At 48.6% G+C, this 20,767-nt stretch overlaps 1 protein-coding gene across 3 annotated transcripts; it reads right to left on the bottom strand.

Moving 5' to 3' along the window:
• Positions 1-1,348: 1,348 nt before the first annotated feature.
• Positions 1,349-19,580, bottom strand: LOC137334362 (uncharacterized). 3 transcript variants are annotated; one of them, XM_067999070.1, is made up of 7 exons: positions 19,492-19,580; positions 11,009-11,205; positions 8,222-8,319; positions 6,023-6,105; positions 4,093-4,308; positions 2,538-2,629; positions 1,349-1,852 (listed from the first exon to the last, which is right to left on the bottom strand). In XM_067999070.1, exons 2-7 carry the CDS (start codon positions 11,155-11,157, stop codon positions 1,669-1,671), a joined length of 822 nt encoding a protein of 273 aa, XP_067855171.1. In that variant the 5' UTR covers positions 11,158-11,205; positions 19,492-19,580; the 3' UTR covers positions 1,349-1,668. The 3 variants fall into 3 exon arrangements, with proteins under 3 accessions (XP_067855171.1, XP_067855173.1, XP_067855172.1); XM_067999072.1 differs by having other exon boundaries at positions 11,009-11,188; positions 19,492-19,525; XM_067999071.1 differs by having other exon boundaries at positions 19,459-19,502.
• Positions 19,581-20,767: the final 1,187 nt, after the last annotated feature.

Genomic DNA, 20,767 nt, shown 5'->3' with positions numbered 1-20,767 from the left:
AGACGATGGAAAGCATCGATCGGTGAGGTTTTTAAAGGGCCAGTCCCTTCTTTCTGTAATGTCGCTCACGATCCTTAAGGCGGGTTTTTCTCTCTCTCTCTCCTGAAGGCGCTGATTGGTTTTGGGGTATGAGTTAGAAACAGCTACTCTTTACGTGTGAGCGTAGACAGTGAGTGTTGGCAGGTTATTCGACCATGGGGTGCTCACAGCCGGTCATCTGATGTACACACTGATTGTGTATTGTACTTGCATGTTGTTAGTTGAGCACCCTGACAGGAGTCCCCACTCCAGAGACTTGAGCCCATAACCCAGGCCGACACTCCCAGTGCAGTACTAAGGGAGTGCTGCACTGTTGGAAGTGCCGTCTTTCAGATGAGGTGTTAAACTAAGGCCCCGTCTGCCCTCGCAGGAGGTGGATGCCAAAGATCCCACAGTCACTATTTTGAAGAAGAGCAGGGGAGTTCTCCCCGGTGTCCTGGGGCCAATATTTATCCCTCAACCAACTACTAAAAACAGATTATCTGGTCATTTATCTCATTGCTGTTTGTGGGATCTTGCTGTGCGCAAATTGGCTGCCACGTTTCCTACATTACAACAGTGATTATATTTCAAAAAGTACTTCATTGGCTGTGAAGTGCTTTGGGACATCCTGAAAGGCGCTATATAAATGGAAGTTCTTTCTTTTCCATTTCAGCCAATGTTTCAACACCCAACTAATCACAATATCCAGGCTATAAAACTGGTGAGAACATCGTGACAAATTGTAGAAAGAAACTTAATTCAGGAGTTGTGGAGAGTCCTGAAATGTTTTGCACAGTGGGGGTGGGGGGAGTTTCTGTTAGTTTAATGTCCAGATTCCAGTGGAATCGACCGAACCAGCGCGAAAGATCGGGGCAATTTTAAACGTAAGTGAGTTACGCCTGAAACCACTTACGATCGTGTTTTCCGCCATCTTTTCCGTTGGTTCAAGGTTCAATTTGCCCAAATCAGGCCCCGCCCACAAAACTGGCCACGCCCCCACGCCCCCGGTCAACATTGGAGAGTCCGCTGATTGGGCTGGTTCAGGAAGGCTCTTCAAATTGGGCTCATTCCCTCAGACGCACAGGCACCAGTCGGCACGTTTAAAAAGATTTTCATATCACAAAATAGTGAATTTACTAAGAAACTGACTAGAGTACACCAATGAAACTGGTAAATGGTTCAGTGTCGTTTTTTAAGTCATTTTCAGTGATTTTAAATCAGGTTACTCACAGGTGGGGGACCGGAAACCCTGATTAAAAATGTTTAATTTTGCTGATAAACCCATTTTCAGCTGCATTAATAAAACAGCTCCAGGTCACCACTCAAATACAGCGAGGAATATCTTTTAATGGAAAAGAAAGAAACGATTACATTCTATTACGCTGCCAATTTGCGCTGATTCGCGGAAGATTTTACGTTTGTGATTATGCAAATGAATTTTAGTGGAAACTTGCAGCCGAACCGAACCAGAGTAATTTCCAGCCCAAAGCAGAAACTCCAGCCCCAGTATCGCCAGCAATGTTGAAGATTCATGGTGAGAGTGCTGACTCACTGTTAAAACTAGACTTGGGACATACGTTCCGGTCATTGAACATCTCCATTAAGACAAACACAGGGCAGTGCTTTGGGCCACCGGAGGAGCTGGTGCTAATTCTTGTTAACTGGACAGGTCTCAATTGAAGCCCTTTGAATCTCAGCCCTTCTTCCGGGGCCGGACTGCTGGTGGAATTGTGCCGTCTTGTCCCGTTTGCTCTCTGAACATTTCTCTCCTTTTCCGTGTCTCCAGCCGTCTGAGGGTCCAACAATCGCAAAATCACCAACCGTTAGAAAACTACAGACCAGAAAATCGACAGGAAAACAGTCAGGAAACAACTGGGGAAATGCAGTCCCATCAAACACTCCCAGGGCAGGTACAGCACGGGTTAGATACAGAGTAAAGCTCCCTCTACACTGTCCCATCAAACACTCCCAGGGCGGATACAGCACGGGTTAGATACAGAGTAAAGCTCCCTCTACACTGTCCCATCAAACACTCCCAGGGCGGATACAGCACGGGTTAGATACAGAGTAAAGCTCCCTCTACACTGTCCCATTAAACACTCCCAGGGCAGGTACAGCACGGGTTAGATACAGAGTAAAGCTCCCTCTACACTGTCCCATCAAACACTCCCAGGGCAGGTACAGCACGGGTTAGATACAGAGTAAAGCTCCCTCTACACTGTCCCATCAAACACTCCCAGGGCAGGTACAGCACGGGTTAGATACAGAGTAAAGCTCCCTCTACACTGTCCCATCAAACACTCCCAGGACAGGTACAGCACGGGTTAGATACAGAGTAAAGCTCCCTCTACACTGTCCCATCAAACACTCCCAGGGCAGGTACAGCACAAACCAGGGAGCCTGTGAAAAAGATTTATTTGACCCTGAGATTAGGAGATTGCTCGGGGTTGATTTTTATGGTTGACGGAATTTCAAATCCCCTAACACGGGACTCTTTCCCTTTTCCCTTCCCTTACCGATAATGTTTGCTGCTCCCTTTGATCCCGTTTGGTCCAGATGTTAATCGATGCAGTGTCAACCTCTCCCACTCGGGGTCTCCACTGAATTCCTGAGGAGCGAGGGGGAGAAATGGAAACTCACTGAGGGACTGTCTCTAAAGACACTCCGCCAAATTAAAGTGTACAGCGCTTCATACAAGTGCTGGGCGCAAAGATCTCCTCTCACTTGACATCGGCCTGTGAAAACAGGACACCAATGTGTTTCCTTCCCTCCATTCATACAATGTCAAAGCACAGAAATATTTACAAGTGATCTCCAAAAATGCTACTTTTTGCAAAGTCACCATTTGCCCAATCGTTTCTAATACTGGCCCTTTACATTTTCTTTCTTGTGATAGAGTGAATGAGGAGAAGCTGTTTCCACTGGCAGGAGGGTCGGTCACCAGAGGACACAGATTTGAGATCATTGGCAAAAAACCCAGGGGGGAGATGAGGAGAATTGTTTTTTTACGCAGCGAGTTGTTCTGATCTAGAACGCGCTGCCTGAAAGGGCGGTGGAAGCAGATTCAATAATAACTTTCAAAAAAGAATTGGATAAATAGTTGAAAATTTGCAGGGCTTATGGGGAAAGAGCAGGGGGGAGTGGGACTAATTGGAAAGTTCTTTCAAAGAGCCGGCACAGGCACGATGGGGCGAATGGCCTCCTTCTGTGCTGTATCATTCTATGTAAAATTAGCCACCACGAGGCATATAAAAGTGGGTTTGAGGAGCTTTGTCCAATGGCTCAGTTGGTAAGACACTGCCCAGTGTGATTCTGTGCGGAACTCACCCAATCCATGGTCGGTACTGAATTGGCTGATTCCAGTTGAGGTGGGAGTCGGGATGTCTGGAGTTAGCCTCAGTGCCCCAGGGCAGCACTGACTAACGTACAGGGAATTGGATACATACTTGAAAAGAAAAAAGGTGCAGGGCTATGGGGAAAGAGCAGGGAGGGAGTGGGCCTAATTGGATAGCTCTTTCATAGAGCCAGCCCAGGCGCGATGGGCTGTAAGGTTCTATGATTCTATATCCCTATGATTTTGTTCCCAGCTGTTGCTGTAAATTTAGTCACAGATATTGTTTTGCTTTCAGGATGTGAGTGATACTGAAGACAAGGCAACTTTATTAACATGAGGCCATACAGATTCAACCACTAGCTTGGGGACTGGAGTCACATGTAGGCCCAGACCGGGACAGGGCAGCAGGTTCCCCTCCCTGAGGGACATTAGTGACCCAGTTGGGTTTGGACAGCAATCCGACAGCTTCATGGTCACTTTTTCCTTGTACTCACCCACAGATTACCCGATTTATTGAATTAAATTTCATAATTTGCTGCAGTGGGATTTGACCCCAGGGTCACTGTTCCAAAGCCTCTCGAACCCTAAGGCTGCTTCATTCATGGTGGCATGTGTCTCTTAACACAAATCTTTTATCAAAGAAACTGCTGTCACTCTAAACCCCCCCCCCCCCCCCCCCGTTAATTCCACCTCCTCCCCGCCCCCGCCCCCCCCCCCCCCAGAGCCCCACACTGTACCTCATCCTTCGTCCCGCAGGAGGGTGTTGGGCTGGTCCCCAGGAATCTCCTCGGACCCTCCAGGCCAGCGCTGTCGTTTAAGTTGGGCAGCGGGTTGCTGCTGAGTATCAGGGTGGTGTGACCTTGCTGCAGCTGGAAGGCCCTGCGCATCACATTAACCCCGGGGCTCAAGTGTTTATTAACCCCGGCTCCAGTCCGCCTGTCCAGTCCACAACCCTGACACAAGAGCAACAGAACAAAACAGGGGCCTTAATTGAAGCAGAAACGCTCTTCTTTAAATTCATCTTTGTGCAAAGACAATGTCCCCCCCCCAAATTCCTGGGCTCCTGGGGCGGGCTGATTTTTGACTGGGTCGCCAGGAATCACAGGCAGATCCCAGTTCCACTGGGATTGCATCCCAATTAAAAAGAAATTCACTCTGGGGATGTGGGCGTCGCTGCCGAGGCCGGCATTTATTGCCCATCCCTAGTTGCCCCTTGTGAAGGTGTTGTTGGGCCTTCTTGAATTGCTGTTAGGTGTTTGGTCCAACTGAGTGTACTTGAAGGGCACTTCAGAGGGCAATTAAGAGTCAACCATATTGGTGTGGGGACTGGAGTCACATATAGGCCCAGACCGGGTAAGGACGGCAGGTTTCCTTCCCTAAAAGGCATAAGTGAACCGGTTGGGTTTTTAAGACAATCTTTTTATTAGCAGATTTTAAAAAATTAATCTCAAATTACCACGGTGGGATTTGACCTCACAGTCTCTAGATCACTAAGTCCAGTAACATAACCACTGCAACTACCCATAGACCAGGCCCTTCAAATTCCACTAGCATAGGGAGCATGGCCAGATCGTCCACCTGCCCACACCGTATGCCAAGAGGGTGTGTCTGGAGGAGTTCCTGGCTTTCTCCACACTTTAGGCCCTCTTTCAGCCTCAGTGGAACTCAAGCCAGCAGAATGAGTGCCACTGAGAGAACCTGAACTCTTACCAGGGAAAACTCATCAAATCCAGGAGATCCCACAAACAGCAATGTGATAATGTCCAGATAATCTGTTTTTTAATGATGTTGGTTGAGAGATAAATATTGGCCCAGGACACTGGGGAGAATGCCCACTGCTCTTTTTCCAATAGTGGCCTGTGGAATCTTTTACATCCACCCGAGAGGGCAGACGTCTCATGAGTTTAACGTCTCATCCGAAAGTCGGCACCTCCGACAGTGCAGCACTCCCCCAGTGTCCCAGTGCTGCACTTGGAGCATCAGCCTGGATTTTGAGCTTAAGTCTCTGGAGTGGGGCTTGAACCCATGACCTTGTGTTTCAGAGACACGAGTGTTTGCCCACTGAGCCACAGCCGGCACTAGTAGGGATGCAATAATTGCCCTCAGGCCGGTGAGGGAGAGGGAAGCTATCTGTCAGGCTTTCTGTTTCTGATCACTGCCCAGTGACCAGCTGGACCGTGTGTGTGTGGACGTCGGGTGAGGGCAGGACCGGGCTCAGCTGTGATGCCCACATGGTTCAATAGCCTTCTAATACTGTCTCGCCTCGCACAGGAAGAATGGCCATTTGGGTGAAGTACTGGAACTGAACCCCAACAAGAGTCAGCGCCTTCAGGAGAGGGGGAACATGGAACTGAACCCCAACATTAATCAGTGTCTTCAGGAGAGGAGATACATGGAACTGAACCCCAACATTAATCAGTGTCTTCAGGAGAGGAGATACATGGAACTGAACCCCAATGAAAGTCAGTGCCTTTAGGAGAGGGGGGTCATGGAACTGAACCCCAACATTAATCAGTGTCTTCAGGAGAGAGGGGGGAAAATTTGAAAGGAAGTGGGAATAGGTTGGTGAGAGTCCATGATCGAGTGGATTGTGACTGGTTTATAGGAGCGGGTTGATGGGCAGAATGGCCTTTGCCTGTTCCTCACTTTCCTATATCGCTCTTTTACCTGCAATTCTTGTGAGTAGGCCTCAAGTAGGCTTCTGGAATCTTCTCTAACGATTCGCCACAGATCCTCAGCACTCACCTGCCCTGAAGGAATAAAATGAACGAGACAAGAGGTGAGACTGTTCAGAGACATGAATCATCAAGTATTGAATGATTCGGAGTAAACTACATACCGGGAAGCAGGACCGGCCTGGGATTATGTGACAATCCAGGCCCCAGTTTAAGTTTAATGCTCCGGATGCCATCTTCACCCCCAAAAGAAATGGCTCAATATATAAACGCAAACCTGATTTGGAACTGAGAAATACAGATTGTCCTGCCCTGAGTTGGCTGATTTCAGCTCAGGCCCTGGTGTGGCCAACCCTACCGGACTCAGTGCCCCTGCTCCTCATCACCATCCACTGACCCCCCGCTGGGAAGTGTGAGTCTGGGGGGCATGGTTCTTACTGGAAAAGAGAAGGTTGAGAGGGGATATAATTGCTGTTTTTATGATTCTAAAGGGATTGAATAATGTCGACCATGACCAGATGGTTCACCTTGTCCGGAACAGTAAAACCCGAGGACACGGCCTGCGCTCGAAGTGGGGGGGGAATTCAAATCTAATCTGTGGAAACAATATTTCAGTGAGTGAGTGGTCAATCTGTGGAACAGACTCCCTCGAGAGACGGTGGGAGCAGTTGGTTTCGATTCATTCAAATGCAAACAAGGTAGATTTATTTCAGAAAATAACATTTTGGGATCCAGTATGTGAGTAATTTGAGACATGACGTGTGTTGAGTGTAACAGGCTCGGGAGGAACAGGTGACTTTGGACCTATGGTTCCCAAAGCTCTCCCCCACTGGGGGGTTTCCCTCACCTCATGTCTGGGTCTGTTGTAGACTCATTGATGGAGATTGAGTGCTCGGATTGGTCAACAACTCCATTATCGTTGATTCAGGCAACTACCAGGGTGGTAGAAGGTGAACTAAATGGACCATGGCCTTTTTTTGTCTCGGAATTCCTACCTTCCTCTGTGGACGTTGGGTGAGAACATAAGAAATAGGAGCAGGAGCAGGCCATACGGCCCCTCGAGCCTGCTCCGCCATTCAATCAGATCATGGCTGATTTTCAACCTCAACTTCACTTTCCCGCCCGATCCCCATATCCCTTGATTCCCGTAGAGCCCAAAAATCTATCCATCTCAGCCTTGAATATACTCAACAACCCCACAGCCTTCTGGGGTAGAGAATTCCAAAGGTTCACAACCCTCTGAGTAAAGAAATTCCTCCTCATCTCACTCTTGAATGGTCGATCCTTTATCCTGTGACTATGCCCCCTAGTTCTAGACTCCCCTTGGTTCCCCATTATTTCAGGTATGTTTTTTGTGTCTTCTACTGTGAAGACAGATACAAAATATTTGTTTAACGCATCTGCCATTTCCTGATTCCCCATTATTATTTCTCCTGTCTCAGCCTCGAAGGGACCAATGTTTACTTTTGCTGCTCTTTTCCTTTTTACCATACTTGTAGAAGCTCTTACAATCTGTTTTTATATTTCTTGCTTTTTCTTACCTCAGGTAAGACACCAGAGTGCAACTGGTGTCCTTGGAGCCCGTATCCAACCAGCAGTCACCCCCTGGGGCTGGGGGAGCGAACCGGGGAGAAATAGTGTCAAACGTCATTGGGGGGAGTGACGTCTGTTGGAAATTTTTCAGTAAAGACAATTGCGACTCTCTATTTTGAAGTTAAATGCAAGCTCTCCAGTCTGTATCTTTACAACAAGTTAAGGTTTGGGGTTATGCACCATAATGAACAGAGTGCTTGTCACAATATGTTATTGTACAAACACCTGCATTGTCGACAGTAAACACTCCACCGCCATCACCTAGACGGACAAGGGCAGCAGGTGCACGGGAACACCACCACCTCCAAGTTCCCCTCCGAGTCTCGCACCATCCTGACTTGGAAATTTATCGGCCGTTCCTTCATTGTCGCTGGGTCAAAATCCTGGAACTCCCGACCTAACAGCACTGTGGTAGAACCTTCACCACACGGACTGCAGCGGTTCAAGACGAAGGCCCACCACCACCTTCTCAAGGGGCAACTAGGGATGGGCAATAAATAAATGCCGGCCTTGCCAGTATCGCCAGAATGAATATAAAAAAACCTCATGCTCGTTAACAGGTCAGTCCAAAGTTCCTTGCAGAATGGCCCCCACTCACCTCCCATCCTCTCCAGTATCTCCTGAACCCAGGGGTTAGCCTGCGGGTTGTCGAACTGTGGTTGAAGAAAGGACTTGGCTACTCGGGGGCCGAAAAGCCTTCAGAAAAACAAAAGGAAGGTTAGATGCTAGCAGAATCCATCATACAGAACTGAGAGGTTAGAACTATCAGGAAAGATTGAATGGGCTGGGGCTCTTTTCTCTAGAAAAGAGAAGACTGAGGGGTGACCTGATAGAGAAGATGTTTCTGCTTGTGGGGGAGACCAGAACTAGGGGCTCATAAATGTAAGCTAGTCACTAATAAATCCAATAAGAAATTCAGGATAAACTTCTTTACCCAGAGAGCGGTGAGAATGTGGAACTCGCTCCCACAAGGAGTAGTTGAGGTGAATAGTGTAGATACATTTAAGGGGAAGCTGGATAAACACATGAGGGAGAAAGGAATAGAAGGATATGCTGATAGGGTGAGATGAAGTAGGGAGGGAGGAGGCTCGTGTGGAGCATAAACACCAGCATGGACCTGTTGGGCCGAATGGCCTGTTTCTGTGCTGTACATTCGAGGTAATTATCCACATTCATAAAACTCTTCCAAAAAATCTTTTCTAAACTGTAAGATATCAATGAGCTGTCCCTCCTCTTGTAACTGGGACGACAGCTTGAAATGCTTCACGATGATAGCGTCAAGGGCCAGTGCCTTCATGAGAAAAAGGGGGATGAAATAGGTCTCGGGCAGTAGTGCAAAGTGGGTGATGGCGAATCAGCCGCACGTTTGGAAAAGAATATTGGGCGGCGTGTAAAATGGGCGGCCAGTTCCCTCTCTCGCCTGTCTTGGTGCATCAGCCCAAAGCCCATTGCAAACCTTTCCTTTGCATGGGGAGGAAGACGAGCCAGACAGAGACCGTAGCCTGGATTCTCCTCCCATTGGTGGGCTCGCGACATGGCGGGTTTGGAGCACAACCGCCAACGTGAAAACGCCACAAACCCGCGCAGTGTCCTCCCAGAACCCTCGTTAATCGAGCAGTGTCCTCCCAGAACCCTCGTTAATCGAGCAGTGTCCTCCCAGAACCCTCGTTAATCGAGCAGTGTCCTCCCAGAACCCTCGTTAGTCGCGCAGTGTCCTCCCAGAACCCTCGTTAATCGAGCAGTGTCCTCCCAGAACCCTCGTCAACCGCGCAGTGTCCTCCCAGAACCCTCGTCAACCGCGCAGTGTCCTCCCAGAACCCTCGTCAACCGCGCAGTGTCCTCCCAGAACCCTCGTTAATCGCGCGGTGTCCTCCCAGAACCCTCGTTAGCCGCGCAGTGTCCTCCCAGAACCCTCGTTAGCCGCGCAGTGTCCTCCCAGAACCCTCGTTAATCGAGCAGTGTCCTCCCAGAACCCTCGTTAATCGCGCGGTGTCCTCCCAGAACCCTTGTTAGCCGCGCGGTGTCCTCCCAGAACCCTCGTTAGTCGCGCGGTGTCCTCCCAGAACCCTCGTTAATCACGCGGTGTCCTCCCAGAACCCTCGTTAATCGCGCGGTGTCCTCCCAGAACCCTCGTTAATCGCGCGGTGTCCTCCCAGAACCCTCGTTAGCCCCGCAGTGTCCTCCCAGAACCCTCGTTAATCGCGCAGTGTCCTCCCAGAACCCTCGTTAATCGAGCAGTGTCCTCCCAGAACCCTCGTTAGCTGCGCAGTGTCCTCCCAGAACCCTCGTTAATCGCGCGGTGTCCTCCCAGAACCCTCGTTAGCTGCGCAGGGCGGCTTCGGAGTACGGAAAACCGCCCTTCCAATTTGGTTTACCGCTGCTTGGAGGGAGGGGAATCCAGCTGTGCTGCGGCCACTTAAAGGGCCGCAGCCAGCTAAAGGGCAGCAACACTCCTCAGCAGGATGGCAGAAGGAGCAGTGGCTCCTGGGTTTGGGGGGGCGGGTGTTATCAGCAGCTGGAGGGACACCCGTCGCCAGATTTTCTGATACTTCTGTGGAGATGCTGCTGCCAGAAGTGAGGGTCCAGGAGGGACCGTCTGATGGGCACGGAGGGCAAGATTATAAAAAGAAGTTCGGGAGGAGATAGGAGAGACACCATTACATATATATAAAAATTCATTAGAAAAGGGAATAGTGCCAGAGGACTGGTCGACAACTAATGTGATTCCTATATTTAAAAAGGGAGCTAGAACCAGTCCAGGGAACTATAGACCAATTAGCTTAACGTCGGTGGTGGGAAAGATAATGGAATCTTTACTCAAAGACGTAATAGAGAAACATCTAGAAACCGAAAATATAACAAAGAGTCAGCACGGATTTCAAAAGGGAAGGTCGTGCTTGACCAACCTTCCTGAATTCTTTGAAGAAGTAACAGAAAGAGTAGACAAGGGGAATGCAGTAGATGTAATATATTTGGGATTTTCAAAAGGCCTTTGATAAGGTACCGCATAGTAAACTCATGACTAACGTCAGAGTACGTGGAGTCAGGGGACAGGTAGCAGAATGGATAGCAAGCTGGCTACAAAACAGAAAACAGAGAGTAGGGGTATGCTTTTGGTGGGGGGGGGGGGAAGTTTTGTGGTGGGGGGGGGGAAGTTTTGTGGTGGTGGGAGAGGTCCCGAAGCTATGGCTCTTGTCAATCAAGTCTAATTTTACATCGAATTTCTCTGGGTTTAGGTAGGTGGGGTCTGCCTCTAGGGGTAGAGGGTCTGCACATCCATATTAGGCAAATGGAAGCTAGCCCAGTACCATAACCGTTACCCTATCACTGCCACCTAATAAAGAATGAGGCGATGTTTCCCAGTCACTGGCTCCCCTAGACTTGCCTGTAGAGCTGCTTCTTGTACTCAGGTTCATCATCGAGTTCTTGGTGCCCCTCAGGCTCCTCTGCCGAGACCCCACAAGGCGAGCCTGGGCCTACAGCCTCCGGCAGTGATTGGCTGCCCCGAAGCCCCGTGTCGCTGTTCCTCTTCATTCAGGTCGGACTCGGGGCTGGTTTCTGGAAACTGTTGGCCTGAGAGAGCTGGAGAAATGTGGCCACCCAACAACAACAACAACAACAACATCATCATCATTGTGCATTTATATAGCGCCTTTAACACCCCAGGGCGCTTCACAGGAGCGTACATCACACACAATTTGACGCCAAGCCGCATTAGGGGATATTAGGTGAGAGTGCTACCAACTGAGCCATAGCTGACACTCACGATGGGCTGCTTGGCCTTCTCCTCGCTATCTCCTTGGTGATTTGGAAGTGCAGTTTACCAGCAATTGTCCAACGTGCGGAACAGGAGGAGGCCATTCAGCCCCTCGAGCCTGTTACTATAGGAACAGGAGGAGGCCATTCAGCCCCTCGAGCCTGTTACATAGGAACAGGAGGAGGCCATTCAGCCCCTCGAGCCTGTTACGTAGGAACAGGAGGAGGCCATTCAGCCCCTCGAGCCTGTTACGTAGGAACAGGAGGAGGCCATTCAGCCCCTCGAGCCTGTTACGTAGGAACAGGAGGAGGCCATTCAACCCCTCGAGCCTGTTACATAGGAACAGGAGGAGGCCATTCAGCCCCTCGAGCCTGTTACTATAGGAACAGTAGGAGGCCATTCAGCCCCTCGAGCCTGTTACATAGGAACAGGAGGAGGCCATTTAGCCCCTCGAGCCTGTTACATAGGAACAGGAGGAGGCCATTCAGCTCCTCGAGCCTGTTACATAGGAACAGGAGGAGGCCATTCAGCCCTTCGAGCCTGTTACATAGGAACAGGAGGAGGCCATTCAGCCCCTCGAGCTTGTTACATAGGAACAGGAGTAGGCTTATGCCAGATACCGAGAGCTCAATACTGCAGAAAGCCTAGAGGAGTATAGAAAGTGCAGGGGTTAAATTAAAAAGGAAATTAGGAAAGCAAAAGGAGGGCGTGAAAAAATACTGACAAGTAAAATTAGGGAAAAGCCAAAAATATTTTATAAATACATAAAGAGCAAGAGGATAACTGAGGAAAGAGTAGGGCCGATTAGAGACCAAAAAGGTAACCTGTGTGTGGAGGTGGAAGATGTGGGGATGGTTCTTAATGAATACTTTGCATCTGTCTTCACAAAAGAGAGGAACGATGCAGAGATTGTAGTTAAGGAGGAGGAGTGTGAAATATTGGATGGGATAAACATAGTGAGAGAGGAAATATTAAGGGGTTTAGCATCTTTGAAAGTAGATAAATCGCCAGGCCCGGATGAAATGTATTCCAGGCTGTTAAGAGAAGCAAGGGAGGAAATAGCGGAGGCTCTGACCATCATTTTCCAATCCTCCCTGGATACAGGCGTGGTGCCGGAGGATTGGAGGACTGCTAACGTTGTACCATTGTTTAAAAAGGGAGAAAGGGATAGACCGAGTAATTATAGGCCAATCAGTCTAACCTTGGTGGTGGGCAAATTATTGGAAGCAATTCTGAGGGACAGGATAAATCGTCATTTAGAAAGGCACGGATTAATCAAGGACAGTCAGCATGGATTTGTTAAGGGAAGGTCATGTCTGACTAACTTGATTGAATTTTTTGAGGTGGTAACAAGGAGGGTTGATGAGGGTGATGCGTTTGATGTAGTCTACATGGATTTTAGCAAGGCTTTTGACAAGGTTCCACATGGCAGACTGGTCAAAAAAGTAAAAGCCCATGGGATCCAAGGGAGAGTGGCAAGTTGGATCCAAAATTGGCTCAGTGGCAGGAAGCAAAGGGTAATGGTTGACGGGTGTTTTTGTGACTGGAAGGCTGTTTCCAGTGGGGTTCCGCAAGGCTCAGTACTTGGTCCCTTGCTTTTTGTGGTACATATTGATGATTTGGACTTGAATGTGGGGGGCTTAATCGAGAAGTTTGCAGATGATACAAAAATTGTCCGTGTGGTTGATAGTGAGGAGGAAAGCTGTAGACTGCAGGAAAATATCAATGGACTGGTCAGGTGGGCAGAAAAGTGGCAAATGGAATTCAATCCGGAGAAGTGTGAGGTAATGCATTTGGGGAGGGCAAACAAGGCAAAGGAATACACAATAAATGGGAGGATACTGAGAGGTGTAGAGGAAGTGAGGGACCTTGGAGTGCATGTCCACAGATCCCTGAAGGTAGCAGGACAGGTAGATAAGGTGGTTAAAAAGGCATATGGGATACTTTCCTTTATTAGCCGAGGTGTAGAATATAAGAGCAGTGACGTTATGCTAGAACTGTATAAAACATTGGTTAGGCCACAGCTTGATTACTGCGTACAGTTCTGGTCACCACATTACAGGAAGGATGTAATTGAACTAGAGAGGGTACAGAGGAGATTTACGAGGATGTTGCCAGGACTGGAGAATTTTAGGTATGAGGAAAGATTGGATAGGCTGGGATTGTTAGAATCATAGAATCATAGAAGTTTACAACATGGAAACAGGCCCTTCGGCCCAACATGTCCATGTCGCCCAGTTTATACCACTCAGCTAGTCCCAATTGCCTGCACTTGGACCATATCCCTCTATACCCATCTTACCCATGTAACCCATGTAACCCATGTTCTTTTTGGAACAGAGAAGGCTGAGGGGAGATTTAATTGAGGTGTATAAAATTATGAGGGGATAGAGTGGATAGGGAGGACCTATTTCCCTTAGCAGAGGGGTCAGTGACCAGGGGGCATAGATTTAAGGTAATTGGTAGAAGGGAACTGAGGAGAATTTTTTTCACCCAGAGGGTGGTGGGGGTCTGGAACTCACTGCCTGAAAGGGTGGTAGAGGCAGAAACCCTCAACTCATTTAAAAAGTACTTGGATGTGCACTTGAAGTGCCGTAACCCACAGGGCTACGGACCAACTGCTGGAAAGCAGGATTAAGCTGGACAGCTGTTTTTTGGCCAGCACAGACACGATGGGCCGAATGGCCTCCTTTTATGCCATAACTTTCTATGATTCTTTGATTCAGCCCCTCGAGCCTGTTACACAGGAATAAGAGGAGGCCATTCGACCCCTCGAGCCTGTTCTGTCATTCAATTAGATCATGGCTGATCTGCACCTCAACCCCATTTACCCGCCTTTGCTCCGTATCCCTCGATACCCTTACCCAACAAAAATCCATCGATCTCAGTCTTGAAAGCTCCAATTGACCCCCAGCATCAACAGCTTTTTGGGGGAGAGAGTTCCAGATTTCCACTCCCCTTTGTGTGAAAAAGTGCTTCCTGATTTCAGACCTGAACGGCCTGGCTCTAATTTTAAAGTTACTCCCCCCTTGTTCCTGATTCCCCACCAGGGGGGATAGTTTCTCTCTATCTATCCCATTGAATCCTTTTAACATTTTAAACACCTCGATCAGTTCACCCCTCCACCTTCTAAACTCAAGGGGATACAAGCCAAGTTTATGCAACCTGTTCTTATAATTGAATCCAAGCCCCAGTATCATTCTGCCCCGGTATTATTCACCTACACAAACCTGCATCTTTAAGAATTCCTACACAGGTACAATCCTTTCCTCCTGAAATTTATGAGGGAGAGCTGCTTGGCGGAAGTCGCTGGGCTCGCTCAACAGACCACAGCAGGTTTTGTTCTGCTCGCGAAACCTCCTCTTCTCAGTCTACATCACACACAATTACACCGAGTCTGCGTCGCAGAAACAGGCCATTCGGCCCTACTGGTCCATGCCGGTGTTTATGAGGGGCCCAGATAGAGTAGACAGGAAGTACCCGTTTCCCCTAGCGGAGAGTTCAAGAACTAGAGGACACAGATTTAAGCTGATTGGCGGAAGGATTAGAGGGGACATGAGGAAAATCTTTTTTACCCAGAGGGTGGTGGGTATATGGAATTCGCTGCCCGAATTGGTGGTAGAGGCAGGGACCCTCAACTCTTTTAAAAAGTACCTGGACCTGCACCTAAAGTGCTGTAAGCTGCAGGGCTACGGACCGGGTGCTGGAAGGTGGGATTAGAATGGGCACCTGGTTGTTCTTCGAGCCGGTGCAGACAAGATGGGCCGAATGGCCCCCTTCTGTGCTGTAACTTTTCTATGGTTCTACGGTTCTATTATGCTCCACATGAGACTCCTCCCTCCCTACTTCATCTCACACTATCAGCATATCCTTCTATTCCTTTCTCCCTCATGTGTTTATCCAGCTTCCCCTTAAATGTATCTACACTATTCTCCTCAACTACTCCTTGTGGGAGTGAGTTCCACATTCTCACCACTCTCTGGGTAAAGAAGTTTCTCCTGAATTCCCTATTGGATTTATTATCTTATATTTATGGCCCTCTAGTTCTGGTCTCCCCCACAAGTGGAAACATCTTCTCTACGTCCACCCTATCAAACCCTTTCATAATCTTAAAGACCTCTATCAGGTCACCCCTCAGCCTCCTCTTTTCTAGGGAAAATAGCCCCAGCCTGTTCAGCCTTTCCTGCTAGTGGTACCCTCTCAGTTCGAGTATCCGTGTCCAGCTCACCCACTCTGCTGTTTAATGACCTGCAGAAAGAATTGGTTGAAAGTCCCCGTTTGTGGTAATGAACAACTGGGAAGAGTTTGAACACTTTATCATTAATCGAGCCTCGTAGAAAAAACGAGGTACAGTCTGGCGTTTGGATATCACTGGGCAGAATCAAAATCAAAAAATGGCCACACAAGAATCTGGGAGAAGCCCGCAGGCCCACTCTTTCTCGTCACAACATTGAAATGTCTTACCTTGCAATGAGACCCCATCCAATGTGGTGCTGAAGGAAACATGGTCCCAAGCTCCGTCCCAGCTATGTGCTGAGTTAGCCGATCTCGTTCAGCAGGATGGTACGGGATTCTCAGGTGAAAGAATCTCCCCCAAAAAGCAGTGGATACTGGGGGTCAATTGAAAATTTCAAAACCTAGGTTGATAGATGTTTGTTAGCCAAGGGCATTAAGGGTAACGGAACCAAGGCGGTAGATGGAGATGAGGTACAGATCAACTGTGACCTAATTGAATGGTCTCCTTTCTCTTCCTATGTTCCTCCCTATGCTCCTATGCTCCTAAGATAGGTGGAGGAAATCAGCCTGGGTTCCTGCTCCTGATCACCCTCCAGTTAGCCTCGCCAGAGAGTGTTGGATATCGAGTGAGGACAGCATCACGCTTGGCTTATGAAGCCCCACGCGGTTGAGAAGCTTGCCAAAGCCTTGTTACCTAGGCTTGAGGAGGGGCCAGCTTGGATGAGCTAATGGAGGGCCCCAGTCCCGGTGGGCCTGTCCCATAGCAACTCAGGGCGCAAAGGAATTGAGACAAACACTCCTTACCAGCAATAAAGGAGGTTACAGATCAGCTGGCTCGTGCCTCACCTCCAGATATTACAAGTGCGTTTCAAAAAAACCCATGGATTATATGCAGTCATTAATAATAAACCAAACAATTATACTTTGTAGGCTATGCGACAGGAGATCACTATCTGCTCCGTTAAGAAAGTCAGCGGCAATTAATCACTTTTTATTTCTCAGTTTGGTCTCCTGTTCTGTCCCAGTTGGTCCAATGGGATGCCAGGTTATTGAAGTAATGATTGATGTGATATGCATTTTGGGGGAGTTGTACCGAGGTCTGAAACCCTGACTGTATGTACATTGTGAGCCAAGGCATGGGCTCGTGTACAGCAAACTGGGCACGGCAATACTTACTGTCCTGGAGTCACGTATAGGCCCAGACTGGGTACGGACGGCAGCTCCCTCCTCTGAAGAATATTAGTGCATTTAAGGGGAAGCTGGATAAGTACATGAGGGAGAAAGGAATAGAAGGATAGAAGGAGATGAAGTAAGGAGGGAGGAGGCTCGTGTGGAGCATAAACACCGGCATAGACCTGTTGGGCCGAATGGCCTGTTTCTGTGCTGTAAATCCTATGTAATTCTAAGGAGTGAACCAGTTGGGTTTTTACAACAATCCAACAGCTTTCATTATCCCATGAATTGCACAATTTATTGAATTTAATTTCAAGAACTTTTAAATTGATTCATTCTCGGGATGTGGGCGTCACTGGCAAGGCCGGCATTTATTGCCCGTCCCTAGTTGCCCTGGGAAGATGGCGGTCGGCCCTTCTCCTTGAACCACTTGGTTTCTGTTTGATACAACCGAGGGCTTCAGAGGCCTCTTCAGAGGGCAGTTAAGAGTCAACCACATTGGTGTGGGGACTGGAGTCACATATAGGCCCAGACCGGGTAAGGACGGCAGGTTTCCTTCCCTAAAGGGACATTAGTGAACCAGTTGGGTTTTTATGACAATCTGACAGCTTCATGGTCACTTTTACTGAGACCAGCTTTTTATTAAATTGAATTCAAATTCTCAAACTCTGGGGATTTAAACTCACATTCTGTAGATTACTGGTCCAGTAGCATAACCACTAAATCACCCATCTTAAGGAATAGCCAAACCTTCAGAGACCACAGAGTTTGAGATTTCGATAGGTGCAGTCCCCATGGCGGGCACGCTGGTGTTCATGCCACACATGGCGGAGGGTAAAACCGAACATCAAACGTAACCAACATATTTCATGCCACGGGCCTGACGTCTCCTCTTAACAAACGACCTCTCGTAATTGTTAGCAGTTGTATTCGAATCGATACCAGTGCTAAGCATCTCACTGTTAAGGGCCATTGCACGTTAATGAGGTGCGAAGAGCTGATGGAAGACCCAACTTGATCGTAAATCAGTGGAGCTTTTTAAACCGGTAAGTACAAGAGGGTTAATGAGGTGGGAAGAACTTACTGAACTGCTCGCAAAAGTCGGCCTGGATGGTGTCGAGCTTCTCGAGTGTTGTCGCAGCTGCCCCCATCCAGGCAAGTAAAGGGTATTCCATCACACCCCTGACTTGTGCCTTGTAGGTGGTGGAGAGGCTTTGGGGAGTCAGGAGGTGAGAGACTCGCAAGGAGGGAGCAAGTACAAGGCAGCAATTACATTCCAATGGCGTCCTCTTGTATTGAATGTTAAATCTAAAGAGAACGCCTCACAGAGTCTAAAATAAAAGCAGCCTCTACATTACCACACCAACTTGAGTGTTTATTGGACGTACACCTCCCTCCTCAGTAACAGCTCCGCTCTCCGATCTGAACAAGCCGGAAATATACAAAGGATCTAACCAAGGACAATGGGTCAAAGTTTCTGCTGGAACCTTTAACAAAACCCTGTGTCTGAAACTCTGTCCTTGCTCAACCAACACCGCCAAAACAGATTAACTGGTCATTTATCTCATTGCTGATTGTGGATCTTGCTGTGCACGAGATGACTGTCAGTGCTTGCCTACATATCAACAGCGAGGCACTTCAAAGTAATTTATTGCATGACGAATTACAGAGTGTTCCTGTAGCCTCCTCCAGCCCTACAACCCACCCCCTCCCTGAACTTTCCGTTCCTCTGGCCTCCGACACATTCCCCACTCCCTTCACTCCACCATTGGCGGCCGTGCCTTCAGCCGTCCAGTCCCCACACTCTGGAGCTCCCTCCCTGCACTGTGGTTTTAGTGGGCAGCACTCTCACCTCTAAATCAGCAGATTAATGGGTCCAAGTCCCACTCCAGAGACCACAGTATATAATCTAGGCTGACACTCCCACTGAAGGAGTGCTGCACTGTTGGAGGTGCCATCTTTTGAATGAGACATTAAACTGAGGACCTGTCTGCCCTCTCAGATCGGGGTAAAAGCTCCTGTGGCCACTATTTTGAAAAAGAGTAGGGGAGTTCTCCCTGGTGTTCTGGGGCTAATATTTATCCCTCAACCAACATCACTAAAAACAGACGAACTGGTCACTTATCTCATTGCTGTTTGTGGGATCTTGCTGTGCGCAAATGGGCTACTGTGTTTCCTACATTACAACAGTGACTACATCTCAAAAGTACTTCATTGGCTGTAAAATGCTTTGGGACGTCCTGAGGTTGGCGATAGAAATGCAAGTCTTTTTTTCCTTTAATGCCTCTCCCCCTCTCCCCCTCTCTCCTTCTTTAAGACCCACCTTAAAATCCACCCCGGGGACCAAGCTTTTGGTCCCCTGTCCTGATATCTCTTTCTTTGCCTCCGTGAAGTGCCTTAGGACATTTTTTCTACTTTAAAGGCACTGAACAAACACAAGACGCTGTTGTTATCCCTGAGTTGGGTGATGAAGCTTTTCAGGCAGCGAATGACCAGCTCTTTATTTTGTATTTCAGATTTCTGACAATCACCGTGCCTCCTTCTAACCTGACACTTTCACCTAACTCTCAGTCAAAGAATTGCTCTTCCATTGGATCAGAGCTCGCAACCAAGTTTAACCCTTGAAACGGTGAGACAGTTTAATCGACAAGAATAAAGCCTTTACCTACTTTGACCGAGAAAATTAAATGTCGCTCATCTACCTTTCTGTCAGAGTCCAGTGCCCTCTCGTTGGTTCCTGCTCTCTCTCCGAGTGTCTGACTGAGTCTTCGGTTTTGTAGCTGGAAACCGCCCCCCCTTCCTTCTCCTCCCTCGCAGTTGCCATGTCAACGCCTCTATCAGACCATTCCGATTCTGAGTAATGATTAATCAAATGGAGGAAGCGCTGCAAATCCTTCCATCCTCCATTAATAGACCGTCTGAGATTCAGCACCAAGATTATACAGCATCCTTAACGTAGTAAAACGTCCCGAGGCACTTCACAGGAGCGATTATCAAACAAAATTTGACACCGAGCCACATAAGGAGATATTAGGACAGGTGACCAAAAGCTTGGTCACAGAGGTAGGTTTTAAGGAGCGTCTTAAAAGGAGGGGAGAGAGAGGTAGAGAGACGGAGAGGTTTAGGGAGGGAATTCCAGAGCTAAGGGCCCAGGAAGCTGAAGGCACGGCCGCCAATGGTGGAGCGATTAAAATCGGGGATGCACAAGAGGCCAGAATTGGAGGAGCGCAGAGATCTCGGAGGGCTGAAGGGCTGGAGGAGGTTACAGAGATAGGGAGGGGGCGAGGCCATGGAGGGATTTGAAAACAAGGATGAGAATTTTAAAATCGAGGCGTTCCCGGATTGGGAGCCAATGTAGGTCAGCGAGCACAGGGGGTGATGGGAGAACAGGACTCGGTGCGAGTTAGGATACGTGAGGCAGAGTTTTGGATGAGCTCAAGTTTACGGAGGGTGGAAGGTGGGAGACCGTCCAGGGAGTATTGGAATAGTCCAGTCTGGAGGTAACAAAGGCCCGGATGAGGGTTTCAGCAGCAGATGAGCTGAGGCAGGGCACAAGCTACTTTTAATTAAATCCTTGTCATGGTGGGCCATCTTGGATCTGCGAGCTAAATTTCTGCAACATTCGAGTTAATCCTTTGGGTTGAGGCACTCCACTGTCCCCTTCCCCCCATCCCTTTCATCAACACAGGGGTTGGAAAACAGTCTGACCCACCCACCCCTCAACCTTCGCACTTGTTATTGTGACGCTCCGAGTGTTGACTGCTCTCCCGGGTCTATCTGGGATTTTCAGTGTGTGAAAGGTGAAGGTCAGGGGGCAAGGGAGTCAATGCCCGGCCTGTCCCCGCTGGCTTTCGAGTCAAAATGTTCTCAGTACCCTGTCTGCCTGCAATTTCAGACGCCAATCGCTCAGCATCACTTGGCGTAAAAGCCAAACGGCACCAGACCATATATTTTGATCTATATTAACGATCTGGACTT

This window comes from Heptranchias perlo, chromosome 17 (genome assembly GCF_035084215.1).
Source record: "Heptranchias perlo isolate sHepPer1 chromosome 17, sHepPer1.hap1, whole genome shotgun sequence".
In the NCBI taxonomy this organism is placed as follows: domain Eukaryota; kingdom Metazoa; phylum Chordata; class Chondrichthyes; order Hexanchiformes; family Hexanchidae; genus Heptranchias; species Heptranchias perlo.
This window is presented reverse-complemented; position numbering and strand designations above follow the sequence as displayed.